This window comes from Ornithorhynchus anatinus, chromosome 15 (assembly GCF_004115215.2).
Source record: "Ornithorhynchus anatinus isolate Pmale09 chromosome 15, mOrnAna1.pri.v4, whole genome shotgun sequence".
Classification (NCBI taxonomy): domain Eukaryota; kingdom Metazoa; phylum Chordata; class Mammalia; order Monotremata; family Ornithorhynchidae; genus Ornithorhynchus; species Ornithorhynchus anatinus.
The window spans coordinates 11,323,577-11,343,745 of NC_041742.1; the positions used below are offsets into that span (position 1 = coordinate 11,323,577).

General features: G+C 53.3%; 1 protein-coding gene across 3 annotated transcripts in view; it reads right to left on the bottom strand.

Annotated features, from left to right (window-relative positions):
- CYFIP1 (cytoplasmic FMR1 interacting protein 1) overlaps nucleotides 1-20,169 on the bottom strand; it is a 64,328-nt gene that overhangs the window by 40,125 nt on the left and 4,034 nt on the right. For 2 of the 3 annotated variants that reach the window (XM_029079718.2, XM_029079716.2), the window contains exons 2-11: nucleotides 9,104-9,227; nucleotides 8,896-8,985; nucleotides 8,266-8,343; nucleotides 8,025-8,126; nucleotides 6,805-6,986; nucleotides 6,141-6,237; nucleotides 5,896-6,024; nucleotides 2,265-2,369; nucleotides 1,972-2,063; nucleotides 657-774 (exon numbers count right to left, since the gene is read on the bottom strand). In XM_029079718.2, coding sequence (XP_028935551.1) covers nucleotides 657-774; nucleotides 1,972-2,063; nucleotides 2,265-2,369; nucleotides 5,896-6,024; nucleotides 6,141-6,237; nucleotides 6,805-6,986; nucleotides 8,025-8,126; nucleotides 8,266-8,343; nucleotides 8,896-8,985; nucleotides 9,104-9,220 — 1,110 coding nt within the window. In that variant the 5' untranslated portion in view covers nucleotides 9,221-9,227. Of the gene's footprint in view, nucleotides 1-656; nucleotides 775-1,971; nucleotides 2,064-2,264; nucleotides 2,370-5,895; nucleotides 6,025-6,140; nucleotides 6,238-6,804; nucleotides 6,987-8,024; nucleotides 8,127-8,265; nucleotides 8,344-8,895; nucleotides 8,986-9,103; nucleotides 9,228-15,793; nucleotides 15,809-20,169 lie in introns of those variants that run through there. The other variant, XM_029079717.2, reaches the window with a different exon arrangement.

The window sequence follows — 20,169 nt, forward strand, 5'->3', positions numbered from 1 at the left end:
CCCAAGGAGAAAGAAGCATTTAAAGATCACCTTGATTTCCAAAACTGGCTTTGGGTATTTCCAAATTTAATCACCCAAAGTCAACTCTACTTTATTCATTCATTCAATAGTATTTACTGAGCGCTTACTATGTGCAGAGCACACGGCGCTTGGAATGTACAAATCGGCAACAGATAGAGACAGTCCCTGCCCATCGACGGGCTTACAGTCTAATCGGGGGAGACAGACAAAAACAATAGCAATAAATAGAATCGAGGGGATGAACATCTCATTAAAACTATAGCTTTACTGTATAGTTTACCTGCAAATTGGTTTTCGTGTATGTTTTAAGCTATTTATTAAGTTCCCTCTGCCAGGCACCGTACTAAATCCCGGAGTAGATGCAAGAAAATCGAGTTGGACACAGTCCCTGTCCAACAGTGTAAGTCAGAGGAAGATTTCATCTCCCTTTTATAGGTGAGGTAAGAGAGGCGCAGAGAAGTTAAGTAACTAGCCCAGAGCAGACAGGTCACTGAGGCAGAATTAGAACCCAGGTCCTCTGGCTCCCAGGCTTGTCCTCTTTCCACTTAACCCTAACCGCCTCCCGAGAATTCGCTGCACCCCTCGACTCACCCCGTCCGAGGAACGGCGCGGCCAACCCACGATGTCTTTCTTACCTCGCTGTTGCTGTAACGGGCCAGCTCGGAAATAAACCTCATGTGGTCCTCCCTGATTTGGATCATCTGTTCACAGATGTTATACTGGGGACTACTGCTGGAAGAGGTACACGTCCACCTGTTTCAAAGCGCAACGGGTTTTCAATTTTCTCAAATGACAATGGAGGCCTTGCAATTTCATCAGTAAACCTCGCTTTCCTTTTTTTTTTCCCCCTTTTAGAAACAGCCGTTTCTACTCCTTTCGATTACCGGCTCCTGTGGGGGAGAATCTGTCGTCCTCGACCGCTGAAGCAGCGGAGCTTTAGGAATCAGACGACCCCCCGCGTTCCATTATCTGTATCCAGCACCTCTTCCCTTTCTACCCTCCAGTGTGAGCGACGTTTAGAGAAAACACGTCACAGTGTACTATGAACCCTTTGCTCTTTCAGATGCGGGGCAAATAAAAAACCAAGACGACACAGTAAGTCCAACTCCTTAGGTCTAAGGGTCACTTCCTTGTACTAAGGTACTTTGAGAGAGTCACTGACTTATTTTCATCACTTTAGAGTGCTTTGGGCATTGGGAGATTCAAGCTCGGTTCTTTACCGCGTCACTGAGAAACGGTTATCACGGCTTGAGGGTCAAATACTCCATTCTGGCCACACAGAACTGGGCTGGGATGGACAGAAAAGATACAAGGAGCTTCCCACTGGGGCGTTTTGAGATACGAAGCAAATTTTTACGTACTTTGTCATACTTCCATAAAAAAGAACACTGTTCTACAAAAATATCATGGATATTTTTCAACCAGTGGTATTTATTTAGCTCTGATTGTGTGCGCAGCTTGGGGGAGCGCCATGCCTGACCACAAGTTTACCCTATAGAAGGGGAAAAAAACATTAATATAAGTAATTTACAGTGTTCTGGCGCTGAGGGTGGACTGAACAGCAAGTGCCCAAAGGGGACAGTTCTCCTGTTTCCCCAACTAATGCATCATCCAGCTTTCAGTCTAGGTAAGTTCTACACCGATTGCTTTTCCAAAAGAATGTGAATAAAGAACAAAGAGAAGGAGATGGTCACGAGTTCACGGTCAGAATCAACAAACACAAACTCGGGAGAGAGGAGGGAGGCTTCCTCAAAGCCCGCTTCTCATAATTCAGGATTTAAGCTCTGTTCTGAGGTATAAGATGGAACGAAAAGCAGCTTATCGCGGCCCTTGGAAATGGTTCTGGAGAGCCACCTGACCCAGTTAGGGCAAGAGGTGAAAACTGACTCAAGAGCAGGGAAACACCTCAAAGAAAGCCATCTGTGACTTATAATTTCACCATATTCCTACCGAGACTTGTTTTCCTCGTAGTGAGCGCTGGTCTTGATGTATCTTGCCAACTCGATCTGCATGTCCCCAAACAGTGGAACCACCTGAAGCTGCTAAACTCGAATTAAAAAAAGGAGAGAGTCATTCCAGAGGCCAGGATTTTCTCTCTCATTAGCCCCTCAGATAGTGGCAGATAAAATAATCCACTGAGAAAGTAGCTTGAATGAAAAGTTGATGAGTAGTTAAACTGTAAACGTTTCTACAAACGTTTTCCCCAAAGGCAGATACGTTCACAGATCTGAAAATTAACTCACCTTGAAGAACTTGTCTATTTTGGTCAGATTTATCCTTTTCTTGGCATCTAATTTATAGATATTGCTGACACTTCCATCCATCAGGTACAGACCAAACCCCATTACCTGAAAAAACAAGATTTAAACCTATTCAATTTCCAAAAAAAAAAAATCAACCAAAAGACAATCCTACCTCTCCAGGCCCTCTGCCTGGGTGAAGAGGGGGGATCTGGGGGCCACGGCAGGCTTGGAAGTACACGGCAGCAGGGAGAAGGCCAGGAGAAGACTAGAATAGGAGAAGAGACTGCTCCTCTCCAGCCCCTCCTGCCCACTGTCCACCTCCACGAAACCTACCCCCTCCACACATTATCAAAACACCGGCCCCTTCCCTCCCCGGTTGCCTGGGTCGAACGAGATGAGTCGAGGACAACGTCAAGGTTGAGACGGGGAGGGTAACGGTACGGTCTCCGGTGACGAGAAAGACAGGGGAGGGCGGGGTTTGGATGGGAAGATCTCGAGTTCTGTTTCGGGAATATTTAGCATCCGGGCGCCTGCCGGATATCCAAGTAGAGATATTCCGGAGGCAGAAGGAAACGCGAGGCTGCAGAGGAGGCCGGAGACGTAGATCTGTCAATCACCCTAGGAGAGCTGGGAGGGGAAACTGGGGGAATGAATGAATTCTCCAAGGGGAAGATGGGGAATAGAAGGGGACCCGGAAGTGAGCCTCGAAGCATGCCCACACTTAGGGGGCGGGAGGCAGAGGAGGAGCCTGCAAAAGAGACTGAAAAGAAGTGGCCAGAAAGATACAAGAACCAGGAGAGGAAGCGTCACTGAAGCCGAAATTGTATGATATTTTAAGAAGGAGGGGCGGTCCACAGGAGAAGGCAGCTGAAAGGTCGACAAGTGTTAGGATGGAGTAAAGGGGCCCATCCACTCCTGCCCTTCCACTGCCACGAGAAGCAGCGTGGCTCAGTGGAAAGAGCACGGGCTTTGGAGTCAGGGCTCATGAGTTCGAATCCCAGCTCTGCCACTTGTCGGCTGTGTGACTGTGGGCAAGTCACTTAACTTCTCCGTGCCTCAGTTCCCTCATCTGTAAAATGGGGATTAAGACTGTGAGCCCCACGTGGGACAACCTGATTCCCCTATGTCTACCCCAGCGCTTAGAACAGTGCTCGGCACATAGTAAGCGCTTAACAAATACCAACATTATTATCACTCCTGCATCAGACGGACGCACGCTAACATAGGCTTTAAAGCACCCTGTTCGTCCTCTCCTATCTTATCTCACTGATTTCCTAATAAAACCCAGCCAGCACACACAGTTCACTCCTCCAGACTCACTGCGTCCTGACATCTCACCGCTGACCAAATCAATTAATCAATCCCATTTACTGCGGGCTTACTGTGTGCGGGGCGTTCTACTAAGCACTTGGGAGAGCACGACACAGCGGCACAACAGACACATTTCCCGCCCGGAACGAGTTTAGAGTCTCGAGGGGGAGGCCGACACTAAGATAAATGCGGATATTACATCAGTGCCGTGGGGCCGGGGAGGGTGGTGAAATAGAGAAAGCAAGCCGTAGTGATGCAGAAGAGGGTAGAAAAAGAGGAAACGAGGGCTTAGTCAGGGAAGGCCTCATGGAGGAGATGGGCCTTCGACAAGGCTTGGAAAATGGGGAGAGTCACTGTCCGTGGCATTTGAAAGGGGAGGGAATTCGAGGCCAGAGGCAGGACGCGGGTGAGGAGACGAGATCAAGGTACAGCGAGTAGGTTAGCATTAGAGGAGCATGGTGTGCAGGCTGCATTGTAGTAGGAGAGCAGTGAGGTGAGGTAGGAGAGGGCGAGGTGATCGAGCGATTTAAAGCCGATGGTGAGCAATCCCCGTTTGAGGCGGAGAGGGACGGGCGACGACCGGACGTTCCCGAGGAGGGGGGTTCACACGGGCTCAACGTTTCTGCAGAAAAATGATCCGGGCAGCAGAATGGAGTATGGACTGGAGCGAGGAGAGACGGGAAGCAGGGAGTTCAGCAAGGAGGCTGATACAGTGATCACGGCAGGTGAGGATAAGGGCCTGGACGGAGAGGGCAGCACTTCGGGTGGAGAAGGAAGGGTGGGTTTTAGCAATGTGGTGAAGGTGGAGCCAAGAGGATTTAGTGAGAGATTTGCCATGTGGACTGAAGGAGAGAGAGGGGTCAAGGAGAACACCAGAGTTGTGGGCTTGGTGGTGGTGCCGTCTACAGTGACAGGAGAGGCAGGGGAAGGACAGAGTTTGCGTGATGATGATGATGACGATATTTATTAAGCGCTTACTACGTTGCCAAGCACTGTTTTGAACTTTGGGGCAGATACAGGGTTATCGGGTTGCCCCACGTGGGGCTCACAGTCTTAATCCCCATTTTCCAGATGAGGGAACTGAGGCCCCGAGAAGCTAAATGACTTGTCACATGGCTGACAGGCGGCGGAGCCGGGATCGGAACCCACGACCTCCGACTCCCAAGTCCGCTGCTTCTCTAGGGTGGGAAGATACGGAGTCCTGTTTTGGACCCGTTAAGTTGGAGGGAAGGGCAGGACATCCACGGAGAGATGTCTTGAGGGCAGGAGGAGATGTGAGACCGCGGAGAGGGAGAGAGATCCAAGATGGACATTTGGATATCATCCGCACCGAGATGGTGGTTGAAGCCATGGATTTTCCAAAGGAGAGGGTGAAAATTTAGACTAGAAGGGGACCACCAACCAAACCTTGAGGGACCCCCACGGTTAGGGGTCGGGAGGCAGAGGAGGAGCCCGCCAAAGAGACTGAGGATGAACAGCCGGAGGGGTAAGAGAAGAACAAGGAGAGGACACTGTCAGTGAAGCCGAGGTTGGATCACGTTTCCAGGAGACGGGGGTGGTCGACAGAGTCCGAGAGGGCCGAGAAGGCTGAGGAGGAGTAGGGATGGAGTAGAGGCCGGTGGATTTGGCAAGAGGGACGATCATGTGAGAGGCCGGTTTCTATGAGGGGGACGGAGGCTAGATTGGAGGGGCTCCGGGAGCCAACGGGAAGAGAGGAACTGGAAACGGCGGGTGTAGACAATTGGCTCAAGGAGTTTGGAGAGGAGCGGTTGGGGGGAGACGGGGCAATAACTGGAGGGAGCCAGTTGCGGCCTTCCCTAAGTGCTCGTTTCCCTACTCCCTCTCATTCGTTCGTTCACCGTCGTGTCTACTGAGCGCTTACTCTGTCCGAAGCCCTTGGAAAGTAGAAGTCGGCAACAGAGACAATCCCTACCCGACAACGGGCTCACTCTCCCTTCTGCGTCACCTCTGATTTGGCTCCGTACCCTCGAAGAACCGGATCTTCCCAGCACCCTCAGCCCCACACAGTCCTTTTGAACAGTTATGAACTTATGAACGATTCATTTCAGCCTCGGTCTTCGCTCTCTCCACCGTGAGCTTCTTGTGGGCTGGGAACCCGTCTACCAACACCGCACTCCGAGCGCCGAGGACAGTGCTCTGCACACAGCATGAGCTAAAAAAAATCCCACTTAATAGTATGGCGGAAACGAGAATACGACGGCAAAATAATTTCGGAGAAATAATAATAAGAATTTCAGACAAATGCCGTTGGCTAACCACTCTCTCGACGCCGGCCACCATCACCCCCTTGACCACTCACTTTGAGAAGCATATGTTTCTCGCTGGGTGTCAAATACATCTTATTTTCATAGTAGTCGACGCACAGATTCACAATGTCGGCAAGGAGTTCCTCATAGCCAGAAATCACTTCAAGCTGTTGTTGCAGCGACTGAAACATAGAGGAGGAGGAGTAAAATTCCAGCTGCAAATTCGGCTTACCACAATTTACCCGTCAAGGCGGCCAAGCGCAGGTCGGAAGAGAAGCAAATAGTTCCGCCAATTTACCTGAGTGATCTTGTTGTGGTTAGCCAGGAACATGGAAAGGTTCTGAGATTCCTGAATCGACTGAGGATCGGCCATTTTGCGCAAAAACTGGGCAGCCCTTTAAAGAGGGAGGAAAAAAACCGAATTAGAAGAATAGAAAATGTAAACGCTACTTTCCTATGCCCTCAAAATGAAATAAATACTATAACTGAAATTTGAAAAGCCATCCAGGGTCACTTTCTTAACCCCATCCCTAGTATCTACGGAGGGGAGATTCGTTTATTTTCCCGAATCACGTCTTTTGGACCCCAAGAGCCAGTGCTCTCCTACAACGCACGCTCAGGCGACTACGGAATTGGAGTCCGCGCACTCTTCACTGGAAGGCTCGTGCCCTGCGCTCCTTCCATTTGAATCCAAGCAGAAAGAACTGAAGGAACTTCAATCCCCCCCAACACGGGAAGAGAGCCCTCAGAACCAGACCACTGGGCTTAGAAGGTTAGCGGTTGTTTAGAAAGATTAGAAGCGGGGCATAAAGGAAGGAGGCGTCGCCCCGGATATAAGGCGGGCTATTCCCAGCCTCAGAGGTGCCGTGGTACGGGCCGGCTCTCCAGGGCCGCGTCGTCTGGCTCAACGTTTCGCGGCCTATTTCCATTTATTCCCCCCGCCCCGCGACCAGCTTACTCACCGCTTGTACGCCGAGTGATCATTCTTCACGCTACACTTCATATTTTTCAGTTCATCCAAAACCGCAAACATGTTGATGAACTTGCCCAGCGTGATGAGATAGGCTTCCGACACAAAGTCCTTCCTCCTCTCCGCGTGGCACAGGCGCCTCACTTCCCCACAGAAACGCTCAATGGCACTTCTCTAGCGATAGGGAAACGGCAAAAGGGAGAGGTCAACCCACAGCAATCGCTTCGAAAATATACATTCCAGTTGCAGAATCCACCGAGGTCGGCTGGCCCCCGAGGGCTGGTTCGGCAGACGCGCGGGACGGGGCGGCGTGGAGGTGACCAGGGGGACGGCGGGAGTCTCCTGTCAAGAGCAGCAGATCGGCCTCGGATCTGCGACTTAAACGACTAAAAACCGGCACAGAGAAACCGGTTGATCGTCGTCCGGCCGGAACCAATCGCATTTTTCGGTCAGCCAACGGCACTCACTGAATTTTTACTTGGGGCAGCTCGGACCGTGCTCTGATCCTCTTGCTCTGGAGACTGAGCACGTCAGGGCTTCGACATTACGGCCTGCGGGGGGTCAAGGGCCTGGGTTTTTGGTCTTTGGGCAGAGAGAGAGAGATGCCGTCCCAGGACACAAGGATCTGCAGGAAACCCAGGCCATGAACTGAACTCCAGTCGCACGGGAGACGTAGCCCGGCGGAGTGGATAGAGCCCGGTCACGGGTTCTAATCCCGGCTCCACCACTCGTCTGCTGTGTGACCTTGAGCAGGTCACCTCACTGGGCCTCATCTGGGAAACGGGGACTGAGACGGTGAGCCCCACGTGGGACGGGGACTTTATCCAACCCGATCTGCTTCTATCCGCCCCAGAGCCTAGTAGTAAGCACTTAACAGACAACTCAATTATTATTACTGGGTCGGCTGTCACTCGCTCTTCCACTCGATCTGCTGTGTGACCTCGGGCAAGCCACCTGACTTCTCTGCGCCTCAATTTCCTCACCTGTAAAATGGGGCTTAACTCCTATTCCCTCCTATCTAGACTGGAAGCCCCCTAAGGATCAGGGACTGTGCCCAACCTGATGACTTTCCATCTATCCCTTGGCATCTAGTAAGCACTCATTACCATAATTATTATTATTATAATTACTCGCTTTCGGATAACTGCTCAGATGGGGAACGGGAGGGGAGTCAGGTTACCGTTCAATAGCTTCAAGAACGTATCCCTTTACCTGAAAGTACATAAAATTCATCAACTTTGTGACTTCCGGCTCTAGGACCTCCACCGTCTTTTCATAAATTTCCACTCGGTTTGGCTGTTCGTTGCACTTCACCTGAAGGCAGACCGAAGAGACCGTCAGCTCCAGAGGCACCATCCCTCACGTTACGACCGCCGTGCTTTTAAAACACGGTCCACAGTCGCGCGGCTTGTAGAGGGCGTCCACGAAACCTCGCTTTTCTGCATTCCTTTACCTGGGGAATGGCTCTGGAGCAACTTCTCCACGTATAGAGCATAACGGCATACTCCTGGCCTTCTTCCAACATTTCATTCTGGAAGGAAAACACGGGGCGCATCCACGAATCGAACGTGAAATCTCCAAAGAATAAACGTCCGGCGAAAGGACTAAGGTCACCCCACTGTTTTCGGTCACTTCTCCCCTCAAAAATGACTACGGCCGTCAGCTGCTTCACTACAAAATGGCCTCTTTTTAGCCCCCAAGTAGTTCAGAAAGATTTGCACCATTTCCTAGCAAAGTAGAGAGTCTAAAAAGATACCTGTGTTTATTCAATAGTGATATTTAAAGCTAGTATCTACTATTTAATCCTAAATTACGTTTTGACAGCTGATCGTCGTTCTTCCCCCGCAGGCCAGCCCACTCGTAACTAGTGTAGTGTTTCCGGCCTACCCGGTCCAACCAACGAAGCCTGAGATTCGTCCCAGACGTCCCGCCATCCCTGAAATCCCGCCGCCTGCCTTCTCCGCCCGTCTCGACGGCAGCTCTGCCCCGGACCCTGCGACTCACACCGTCCCAATCTGCTCCAACCCACTCTCTCCAGACCCCGAGGGGGCCTTCCAAAACGACGCGGAAGAGGCACGGTTACCATGCTGGAGTGAACGGTTGCCTGTTCGATGTATCTTGCGATGCCCGTGACGAAGGCGTTTCGGTCTTCAAAGTTGGTGTTGAAGTTGGGCTAAAGGGAAGAAAGAAATCAAAAAGCCAGGCCTTAAAACAGCTTAACGTGTAATTCCTGCGATCGTTAGACCGACTCAAGAGCAGAAGTCCTCGGGAGGCCCGAGAAGGTCGCCAACCTGATAGAGCAGAGACGAAGGAGGGGGCTCGATGCAAGGCTGCTGGTCGGGCAAGGGTAATTCTTCTAAGAGATCCACATTGGACAAGGCATCCTCCAGGGTGACCTGCGCCGTCATTTTGACGCTAAAAAGAAATAAAATAAACCACACAGATCTGGTGAGCATCCAACGTGGTCCCGATAATAACAACGATCAGCAAAATCGTCGTATTTGTTAAGCTCTTGCCATGTGCCAGGCGCGGTGATAATAATAATCGTAAGCGTGGTATCGATTAAGCGCCTGCTGCGTGCCAGGAACGGAACTACACGTTGGGGTGGATACAAGCAAATAATAAAAATAATAATAATGTTGGTCTTTGGTAGGCGCTCACCATGTGCAGAGCACCGTTCTAAGCGCCGGGGGAGATACAGGGTCATCAGGTCGTCCCACGTGAGGCTCACAGTTCATCCCCATTTTCCAGATGAGGTCACTGAGGCACAGAGAGGCGAAGTGACTCGCCCACAGTCACCCAGCTGACAAGCGGCGGAGCCGGGATTCAAATCCATGACCTTGGACTGCCAAGTCCGGGCTCTTTCCACTCAGCGCCGCCGCTTCTCTAATCGGGCCGGACACAGTCCCCGTCCCACGTGGAGCTCGCAGACCCAATCCCCATTTTACAGATGAAGTAACTGAAGCGGGGAAGTGAGGTGGCTTGCCCAAGGTCACACGGCAGACAAGGGGTGGAGCCGGGATTAGAACCCCTAACCTTCCGACTCCCAAGCCCGTGCTCTAGCCACCGCGGCCCAGAGAAACACAGTCTCTAAGCAAGGAAGGTGGTTGCCTCCGGAAAGCTCAAGGTAGGGCCGGCCGGGTCCATCCTCATCCTACCAAGATGGCGGCCGCTCGGGACGCTCCCAAAATGGAGGACCCACCACACCGTCGCAAGGCGACGGGGTCGCCGCAAACTACCGCCGCTCCCTGAGGTTGCGCGTCCTCGGTTTACAGTTCTCCACTTCCCCTCCCTCCCCTGCAATAAACGTTTTCGTCAAAACGGCGGGGTCCGTTCCCCCCCCCCCCCCGCCCCGCCACACCCAGCTGGCGCGTGCGGCTGCCATCTTGGCCGGTTTGACTTCTTCAGCAACTCGCCGCTGCCCGCTCTCTTCCTAAACATCCCCCGGGGCCCCTCCCCGCCAAATAAAAAGGCGAAAAGACGCTTCAGTAAAGGTTGATTTTTGCTCTAAGCCTCAGCGCACCGGGGGGTAACCAACATGTCTCCCGGTGTCCTACATTAACGAGCTTTTCATTCACAGGAAATACGGTTTTTTCCTTGATTGTACTCTCCCAGGTGCCTGCCAGCGTGTTCTTGCCATGGAAGGCCCGCAAATAATAATAATAATAATAATAATGTTGGTATTTGTTAAGCACTTACTACGTGCAGAGCACTGTTCTAAGCACTGGGGTAGACACAGGGGAATGAGGTTGTCCCACGTGGGGCTCACAGTCTTCATCCCCATTTCATTCATTCATTCAATAGTATTTATTGAGCGCTTACTATGTGCAGAGGACTGTACTAAGCGCTTGGATTGAACAAGTCGGCAACAGATAGAGACGGTCCCTGCCCTTTGACGGGCTCACGGTCCGATCGGGGGAGACGGACGGACGAGGACGATGGCGATAAAGAGAGTCGAGGGGAAGGACGTCTCGTAAAAACGGTGGCAACTAAATATTTTACAGATGAGGGAACTGAGGCACAGAGAAGTGAAGTGACTTGCCCACAGTCACACAGCTGACAAGGGGCAGAGTCGGAACTCGAACCCATGACCGCTGACTCCCGAGCCAATGCTGGTATTTATTAAGCGCTTAGTACGTGCAGAGCGCCGTTCCAAGTCCCGGGGAGACACAGGGTCGTCAGGCCGCCCCACGTGAGGCTCACAGTCTTCATCCCCATCAGGTGGGACGACCCGATGACCCCGTATCTCCCCGAGCGCTCGGAACGGTGCTCTGCACATAGTGAGCGCTTAACAAATACCAACATTATTATTTCCCCCCTTTCCCTCTGCTCCTTCCCCTCCCCTCAGCACGGTGCTCATTTGTATATATTATTGATTACGCTACTCATTTTGTCAACGAGGCGTCCATCCCCTTGATTCTATCTATCGTCATCAAGCTGTCTCGTTTTCGTCCGTCCGTCTCCCCCGATTGGACCGTGAGCCCGTCAGTGGGCGGGGACGGTCTCCATCTGTTGCCGAACTGTCCATTCCGAGCGCTGGGTCCAGCGCTCCGCACGTAGTAAGCGCTCCATAAATACTACTGAATGAATAAAAACCCACGTCATTCCTCTCCATCTTGTCACTGCTCCGGCGTTATTCCCGGCGCTTATCCCGGCTCTCCTTGGTCACTCTCCCGGCCTCCTTTTTTGACCTCCCTGCCCCCCGTCCCTCCCCCCCTTCGGTCCACACCCCGCTCCGCTACCGGAATCGTTCTTCCCCGGCCGAGTCCAGTCCGTGTTTCCCTCTCCTCGGGGACCTCCAGCGGTTGGCCATCCCACCTCCACGGCCAACGGCCACTCCTTACTGTCGGCTTTAAAGCGCTCGATCGCTTCGCCTCCTCATTCATTCAACGGCATTTATCGAGCGCTGACTACGTGCGGGACGCACTGGACCGACCGCTTGGAACGGACAATTGGGCAACGGAGACAGAGAGAGAGACCATCCCCGCCCGATGACGGGCTCACGGTCTAATCAGAGAAGCAGCGCGGCTCGGCGGAGAGAGCACGGGCTTTGGGGTCCGCGGTCACGGGTTCGAATCCCGGCCCGGCCACCTGTCAGCTGTGTGACTTCGGGCAAGTGACTTCACTTCTCGGTGCCTCAGTGACCCCATCTGTAAAATGGGGATTAAGACCGTGAGCCCCACGTGGGACAACCCGATTCCCCCGTGTCTACCCCGGCGCTTAGAACGGTGCTCGGCACATCGTAAGCGCTCGACAAATACCGACATCATGATTATTACTACTATAATTAATCGGGGGAGACGGACGGCGGAGCAGAACCGAACGGAACGAAAACAAGACGACAGTATGGCGATAGATAGAATCGAGGGGACGGACCCGTCATTGACAAAATGAGGAGGGTAATACATAATACATTTATTATATTATAATACATCTATGTTTATTATATAAATATGATAAAATATAATAGACATACTTTTAAATTTATAATTGATCAAAATAATTAAATATAATAATAACGCACGGAGCCCAGTGCCGAGGGGAGGGGAAGGGGGAGTGTCACCGGTCGCCGGGCTCTTTCGGGATTGGAGGAGAAACAGAGCGAGGCCTCCCGGCCCTGACCGCTCTCCTCTCACACACCCTCGGCTCCTCAACCGACGACCCCTCGGGCTCATCCGTCTCGCCGCCGGCCCCTCGCCCACGTCCCGCCCCGCCTCTTCGTATCCTACAGACACCCCGGCCACCTCCAGAGCCTTATCGGAGGCCCACCTCCTCCGAGAAGCCCCCCCGCCCCTCCTCCCGCTCCCTCCCGCGTCGCGCTTCCACCGGGATTGGCGCCCCCAACTCCCCGTTCCCTCGGCCCCACGGCCGCATCTGTGGTTTATTCATATCAACCTCTCCCGCCCGCTCGGGACGGTCGGCCGGCTGCGGGCAGGGAACGCGGCCACCCACTCCGTCACATCCTGCTCTCTCCCAAGCGCTCGGCACCCGGTGAGCGTTCCGTAGATACGACAGTGAATGAAAGGAAGCTCTTCGATAACTATTTCCGAGGCCGTGTACACAGTAAGCGCTCACTAAACACAACGGGCGACGGACAGTTAGAAGGGAATTATTTCCCTTTGCTTCCTCAGGCCCGGTGGTTCCGCTTGCATTTTTATTATTTTTGCCTCTTTGATCCACTCTTTTATCCACTAACCTGCTCGTCTTTTTCTCCGGGGGGTGCGACGGAGGGGAGACCCAAGGGAGGGAAAATGAGACGTGAGAAGCCGCGGGGCTCAGTGGGGAGAGCCCGGGCCTGGGGGTCCGAGGTGACGGGTTCGAATCCCGGCCCCGCCGCTTGGCAGCTGGGGGACTGTGGGCAAGTCGCTTCACTTCCCTGGGCCTCGGTTCCCTCATCTGGGAAATGGGGATGAAGACTGGGAGCCTCACGTTGGACAACCTGACGACGCCGTATCTCCCCCAGCGCTTAGAACAGTGCTCCGCACGTGGTGAGCGCCTAAATACCAACCTCATCGTCATCTTTTCGGACCACCTCGCCCCCAAGGGGCTACCTGAGAGGGTCACAACCGCTGGCCCGGGGAAGGGCTCTATCTTCTGCCATTTGGGGTCTCTGGAGAAGAACGTGCCCACCCCCCATTCTACGGAAAAAAACCCGCCCTTAAACGCTTCCTCCGAAGAAATCTCTGGGCCTCCTCGAAGCCGCGGACGTCCAGCAGGTCGCACAAAGCGGGAGTGTGCTTCCGTAACGAAAAAAGCTAAAGCGGCGCGATGACGCCGATGAAAAGAGCTTAGAGCGGGGCTCAGTGGAGAGAGCTCGGGCCTGGGAGTCCGAGGTCGTGGGTTCTAATCCCGGCTCCGCCACTGGACCGTGTGACTTTGGGCGAGTTACTTCACCGGGCCTCAGTTACCTCATCTGTAAAATGGGGATTGTGAGCCTCGCATGGGACAACCTGATTACCTTGTATCTCCCCCAGCGCTTAGAACAGTGCTTGGCACACGGTAAGCGCTTACCAAATACCACCATCGCCATTATTACGATGATGATGATTATTAAAGCGGAAACTGTGGACGGTCTCCACAGTGACTGCCGCAAAGTCCTGGTTCTCCAAAGATAAGACGGGGCAGAGATTTGGGACAAAGTTTATTCCAGTTTATCCGTGGTATTTGGTGAGCACTTTTATCGCGTGCAAAGTAACGACAGTAAGAGTTTATTACTACAAGAGAGCTCGCGATGTGCTGAGCACTGGAGAGAAGCGGCGTGGCTCAGTGGAAATGGCCGAGAGGACGGAGCACAGGCCTGGGAGTCAGAAGGCGATGGGTTCTAATCCCAGCTCGGCCTCACGTCTGCTGTGTGACCTTGGGTAAGTCGCTTCGCTTCTCTGGGCCTCAGCTCTCTCGTACGTAAAACGGGGGATTAAGACTGTGAGCCCCGGGACACCGTGTCCCCCCGGATTATCTACCTCAGTGCTTAGAACAGTGCTTGGCACATAGTAAGCACCTGACAAATACCATAATAATTATTATTCTTAACGCAGAAGTAGGAAGAGTTCTGGGGGAAGGGGGAAAGTGTAAGGGGACTGGAATTCTCTGCTATTCTTAACTGATCAACTGTTTTCATTCGTTCATTCATTCATTCAATAGTATTTATTGAGCGCTCACCACGTGCAGAGCACTGTACTAAGCGCTTGGAATGGAAAATTCGGCAACAGATAGAGACAGTCCCTGCCCATCGACGGGCTCGCAGTGTCCATCTGTCTAATTTTGAAAAATAAATTAGAGCTGACTCTCCTGTGCGCGGAGGGGGCACAGGAGACGTGTTCGTCAAGGAAGCCGAGGGAAAGGGAGGAAGACACGATTCCTGAATTTCCACAGCAGCTAATTTGGGGGGCAGGGATGGGGAACGGGAGGTGCGCGACATCCGGCCTAGCTGTCCAGGACCTGTTTCTTTGATACGAGACACGACGGCAACACCGAAAAGGTATTAGAAGTGGGTTTGCTTGGTGGGGAGCCCAATCGGGAAAAGAGGGTTTGAGTAACTAGAGGAAATCTGGGGGATGGAGGGGTCTCCTAGATGGCTGTAAGCCCGTCGATGGGCAGGGATCGTCTCTATCTGTTGCCGAACTGTCCATTCCAAGCGCTTAGTACAGTGCTCCGCACATAGTAAACGCTCAATAAATACCACTGAATAAACAAACGGCTCCGGGAGTTATTTCGGCCACGATAAAGAGCCGAGGAGACTCCGATCCTACAACAGCTAACCCGGCGGAGAGATTTTTACTGATTTTAACTATTCTTCGGCCTGCCCCTTGGAATGATTCATTTCTCAGGACGAAACGCTTCTCTCAGCACTGATCCCGCTCTGGGAATTTCCAGGTCAGACCACTGGGACGCTTCACTAGATCACGTCTTCCCACCGCAGTTTCTCGGGGGCAGACGTTCCCCGAGTCCCAAGATCCCCGATTCTAAGGGAGCTAAAGGGAGGGCCGGGGAAATGGCTGAATGGTCGAGGGACACCTCCCAACTGAGGAGTCTCCCTCTTCCTCTCTCCTTCCTATCCCGTTGAAAATTCGCGGCAGTCTCGTGGGAAAAACACTCCTTCCTTCCACCGGGCCACTCTCCTCCTCGTCCGCGGTCTAGATCCTTCCAAAGAGGGAGGATTGTTTGACAGACCCGGAGTGTACATTCTAACGCAAGATCCCGATGCTTATAATCCCTCAACAGGCGGTACAGGCGGCGTTAAAACAAAGAATTAGCAATCGCACCGACGCGATGGTTAATTAAACTTAACCAGGATGGAGATTGGCTACCAAAAGCTCTGGCTCTTGAGCCCCTCAACTTCCAGCGCAGGAGGTCTGGGGAGAGTGCCAAATCTCTCCGCCCGCCTCCCAGTATCAGTGATAATAGCAATAACGGTGATGATAATCATAATATCTGTCAAGCATTTACTAGGTGCCGGGCACCGGGGTAGATCCGATTCTTACCGACAATTCCTTTCCCGCACGAGACGCTCGATATAGGGAGAACAGATGAGGAGACAGACGCAAAGAAATGATTTCTTCGAGACCTTTTGGCAGGTAAATGGAAGAGGCAGAATTAGAATAACAACAATAATAACAACAACAACAACAACGTGCCAAGCGTTTATTACGTGCCAAGCACCAGAGGAAGCACAGGAATAGATACAATCCTTACCGACAGGACACAATTCCCTTCCCGCGTGAGAGTCTCCACGTAGGGGGAAGGGAGTGCAGATGAGGAAACCGAGACCCAAAGAAATGATGTCTTCAAGATCAGTCGGCAGGTAAGCGGAGGCAGAATTAGAACTCTGGGTTCTTCTGAACCCAGAACCACGCCACTTCCACGAGGCCGCGCTGCTTCTCCGCCAACCTAACCCCGACTCGTAGATCGTGATCCCCGGGGGAGCCAGGGACCGCGTCCGATCGAGGTTCTAGACCGGACGCCCCTTTCGGGCAGGGAACGCGTCTACCGAATCTGTTATATCGGAAGAACGCCGGAATTTACGCATCCACTCTGTGCCGAGCACTGGGGTTGATGCAATCTAAGCAGATCGAGGTCCCTGTCCCACACGGGGCCCGCTTTGCCCACGGTAAGCGCTCGGTACACGGGATCGATCCATCGCCCGTCGATCCCGGAACCTGGACGAGTACTCCGGTGCACGACGGGTGCTCGTAACTCCGCTCTGGGATTCCACTCCCTCGAAGCCTGGGAAGCGAATGGGAAATTCGCCCGTTACCGCTCTGTCGCCGTGGGAGGAGCCGAAATTTTGGACGCAACCCAGAGGCCGAGCGGAGGTCAGCGGGGGAGGAGCGCGGCCCGGAGGAAAGAGCACGGGCCTCGGAGCCGGAGGACCCGGGTTCCAATCACGGCCCCGCCGCGTGACCTCGGGCAAGTCATTTCATTTCAGGGTCTCCGGCACCTCACCTGCAAAATGCGGATGCGATACCTCCCGCTTTGACCGTGGGACCCCGGCTAACCGGTTCGGCCTGAATCTTCCCCAGCCCTCGGAACGGTGCTCGACACAAAATGAGCGCTTAAATACCACAGTTATCATCATTATTATTAACTCCAATAGGCGCTTCCCTTCAGAGATCAAAAACTGAGCGTTCCTACCTGCCGGCAAAATCTGAGTTGCTCCTCCCCACCAATAAGTTCGGGGGAGAGAGCGAGCTACGAAGAGAAAGTCAGTCACGTCGCCATTCTTGAAATTCCAGCTGCTTTAGATCACTAATTACAAAAACTCATTCCGGCTCCACCCGAAACGCAGGGGCGAAAGAAGCTGCTGGTCACAGGCGAGGCCGCAAATCACCAAAATCTACTTCCACGGGGCCACATCGGGCCGCGGCGGGACGCCGTTCGCAAGAGACCTCAAGGGAAGGTCCCGCCGACGGCTCCCTCTTCGCCCGCAGGGTCACCTCGACGTCTCCGATTCTCTCCGTCTCCTAGTTTTCATCGCGCTCCCCTTCTTCCCGTACTTAATTCCCCGCAAAACAGCCCTTCCCCCGTTTGGGGCCTGCCAAACCTGCGCCCCAAACTGGGACCAATACGCCGGTAAATTCTGCCCTGAACTCTCCCAAGCGCTCAGTACAGTCTCCTGCAGACAGTAAGTGCTCAGTAGATAGCAATGACTGACTGATCCACAGAGGAAAAGAGCGGGACGGGAGGGGAGCGCGGGGTGAAATACCAAAACACGAAGGGGACGTGGAAGGGCCGAGGCGGCAAACTGGGAGAAGTAGGAGAGAGGAGGAGTCAATCAATACTATTTATTGAGGAGCACCGGAAATTGAGATAATAATAATAATAATGTTGGTATCTGTTAAGCGCTTACTACGCACAGAGCACCGTTCTAAGCGCTGGGGGAGATCCAGGGTCATCGGGTCGTCCCACGTGAGGCTCACAGTCTTCATCCCCATTTTCCGGATGAGGGAACCGAGGCCCAGAGAAGTGACTCGTCCACAGTCCCACAGCTGCCAAAGCGGCGGAGCCGGCATTCGAACCCACGACCTCTGACTCCCAAGGCCGGGCTCTTTCCACTGAGCCACGCTGCCCCGGACGCACAACCGAGTCGGCAGACGCACTCTCTGGCCCGCAACTAGCTTGCGGTCGAGAGGGGGAGACAGAATTGAGAGAAATAATTTACGCGTACGTCCGTAAACGCGACGGGGCCGAGGATGGGGTGACTCCCGAGCGCTCGAAGGTCAAAAATGACGTAGAGGGGAGAGGGAATCGGGGAGAACGGGCTTAATGGGGGAAGGCCCCTTGGAGGAGGCGTGACCTTTGAAGATGGAGACCACTCGCCCTCCAAGATCCAACCAAGGGGGGAAACGGGAATCTAGAGAAGAAAATCCATCTCGGGGAATATTTGGGTTTTGGGGGGCATCTGTTAAGCCCGTACCACGTGCCAGGGACCGGTAGATACCGGACGACCAGCTTGGACACGGTCCACGTCCCAGACGGGGCTCGGCGTCGCGATCCCCACTGTACTGATACCCGAGGCACAGAGAAGCCGAGTGACCTGGCCAAGGTCACGCAGCGGCGGAGCTCGGATTAGAACCCGGATCCCTCCGACTCCCAAGCTCGTCCCGCTGAGCCTCGCTGCTCCTCCGGGTTCACTCGGGATTCAGCGGGCGATGACGGAACATCACGGTGATCACGTGGGGACGATGCACCGATTTAAAACGCGATCGCTTCCGGAACGCGATATTCGCCACCGAAAACGCCGTGCGCAAAGGGACCCGATCTGTTTCCACAGAGGCGACGACTTGAACGGGAAAACCGGCAGCTCTTTATGTTTCCCGCTCCTCCTTCCCAACAAGGCCCTTGGAATTTTTCCTCCTCCTCTCACAGCTCCGGCGTACCCTACGTCCCGCGCTCCGGGGGGGCGGGGGTCAGAGCTGGGCGAATCAAAAATCAAGCTGAAACCCGGTGTAAATTTAGGTACAGATTGCCAGTCACCAAAACTCGCCCCTTGTAACACCCGTTATCCTCGTCCGGTTGTTTGACGCGACTCGGTACGGACCCAATTTTATACCGCCCACTTGTCTGCCGTCTCGTCCAAAATAATAAGAATGATAACTGGTTTGACCGATGACCGATAGGAGGAATGATATCCAACGGGCTCCCGTGGGGCGCAAAACATGAACCCCAGAAGGAATACATTCTCCGTCCAGGATGAAGCCCATAGTTTGTATCAAAGCACCGGGCCAATTGCTGGAGAAAAGATAAAACAATCAGATCAGACCCAATCCCCGTCCCGCTCGACGTTCGCCCTCAGAAAGTCGGAACCGCCGACATTTCAGGCCTTCGCTATCCAGCGGGGCATTTTAAAGACATAAAAATAGCGAAAATAGAAGATGAAAATATTATTGCATAGTAATACAATATAATATAATAAATATAATAAGGATGGTATTTGTTAAGCTCTTAACTGTGTGAAAAGTACTGTTCTAAGCACTGGGGCGAGGGATACAAGGTGATCAGATTGTCCCACGTGGGGCTCCCGGTCTTCATCCCCATTTTTCCAGGGAGGAAACTGAGGCCCAGAGGAGTGAGGCGACTTGCCCAAAGTCACCCAGCTGTCAGGGGGCCGAGCAGGGATTCGAACCCGTGACCTCTGCCTCCCAGGCCCGGGCTCCTGCCACTGAGCCACGCTGCTTCAGATATATCGAAGTCCACGGGCAAGAGCCCGGGCTTGGGAGTCGGCGGACGTGGGTTCGAATTCCGGCCGCGCCGCTCTGTCTGCTGCGTGACCTTGGGCAAGTCACTTGGCTCCTCTGGGACTCGTTCGCCTCATCTGGAAAATGGGGATGGAGACCGGGAGCCCCACGGGGGACAACCCGATCACGATGTATCGAACCCAGCGTTTGGAACGGTGCTCGGCACATAGTAGGCGCTTAATAAGTACCATCATCATTATCATCATCATTATTGGGATTTTATAATTCCACTTCAACTCTCTCGCGAAGACGGCATCACAGAAAAAGACCGCTAAACCAAACCAAACATCCTCTTAGAGCTGTCAATCCTGCAGGGGCCGGTGGCTATTTTTTATTTTCTACTTCCTCCTCCGCGTCCCTTCGGGAGAAAAAAACGCAGATATTGGAGATATTGCCCTCCTCGGCGCGTTCCCATTCTTCAAATTCGGATTTCCGTGGCGGATCTCTAGACCGTGAGCCCGTTGTGGGCAGGGATGGTCGCTCTCTGGGGCTGATCTGTACTTTCCAAGCGCTCAATACGGCGCCCTGCACATAGTAAGCGCTCTAGACTGCTGAACAGACGTCCGCTCACCGGGCAGGCCGAGCACGTTACGTGCGACGGATCTGCTTGCGTCCACCCCAGT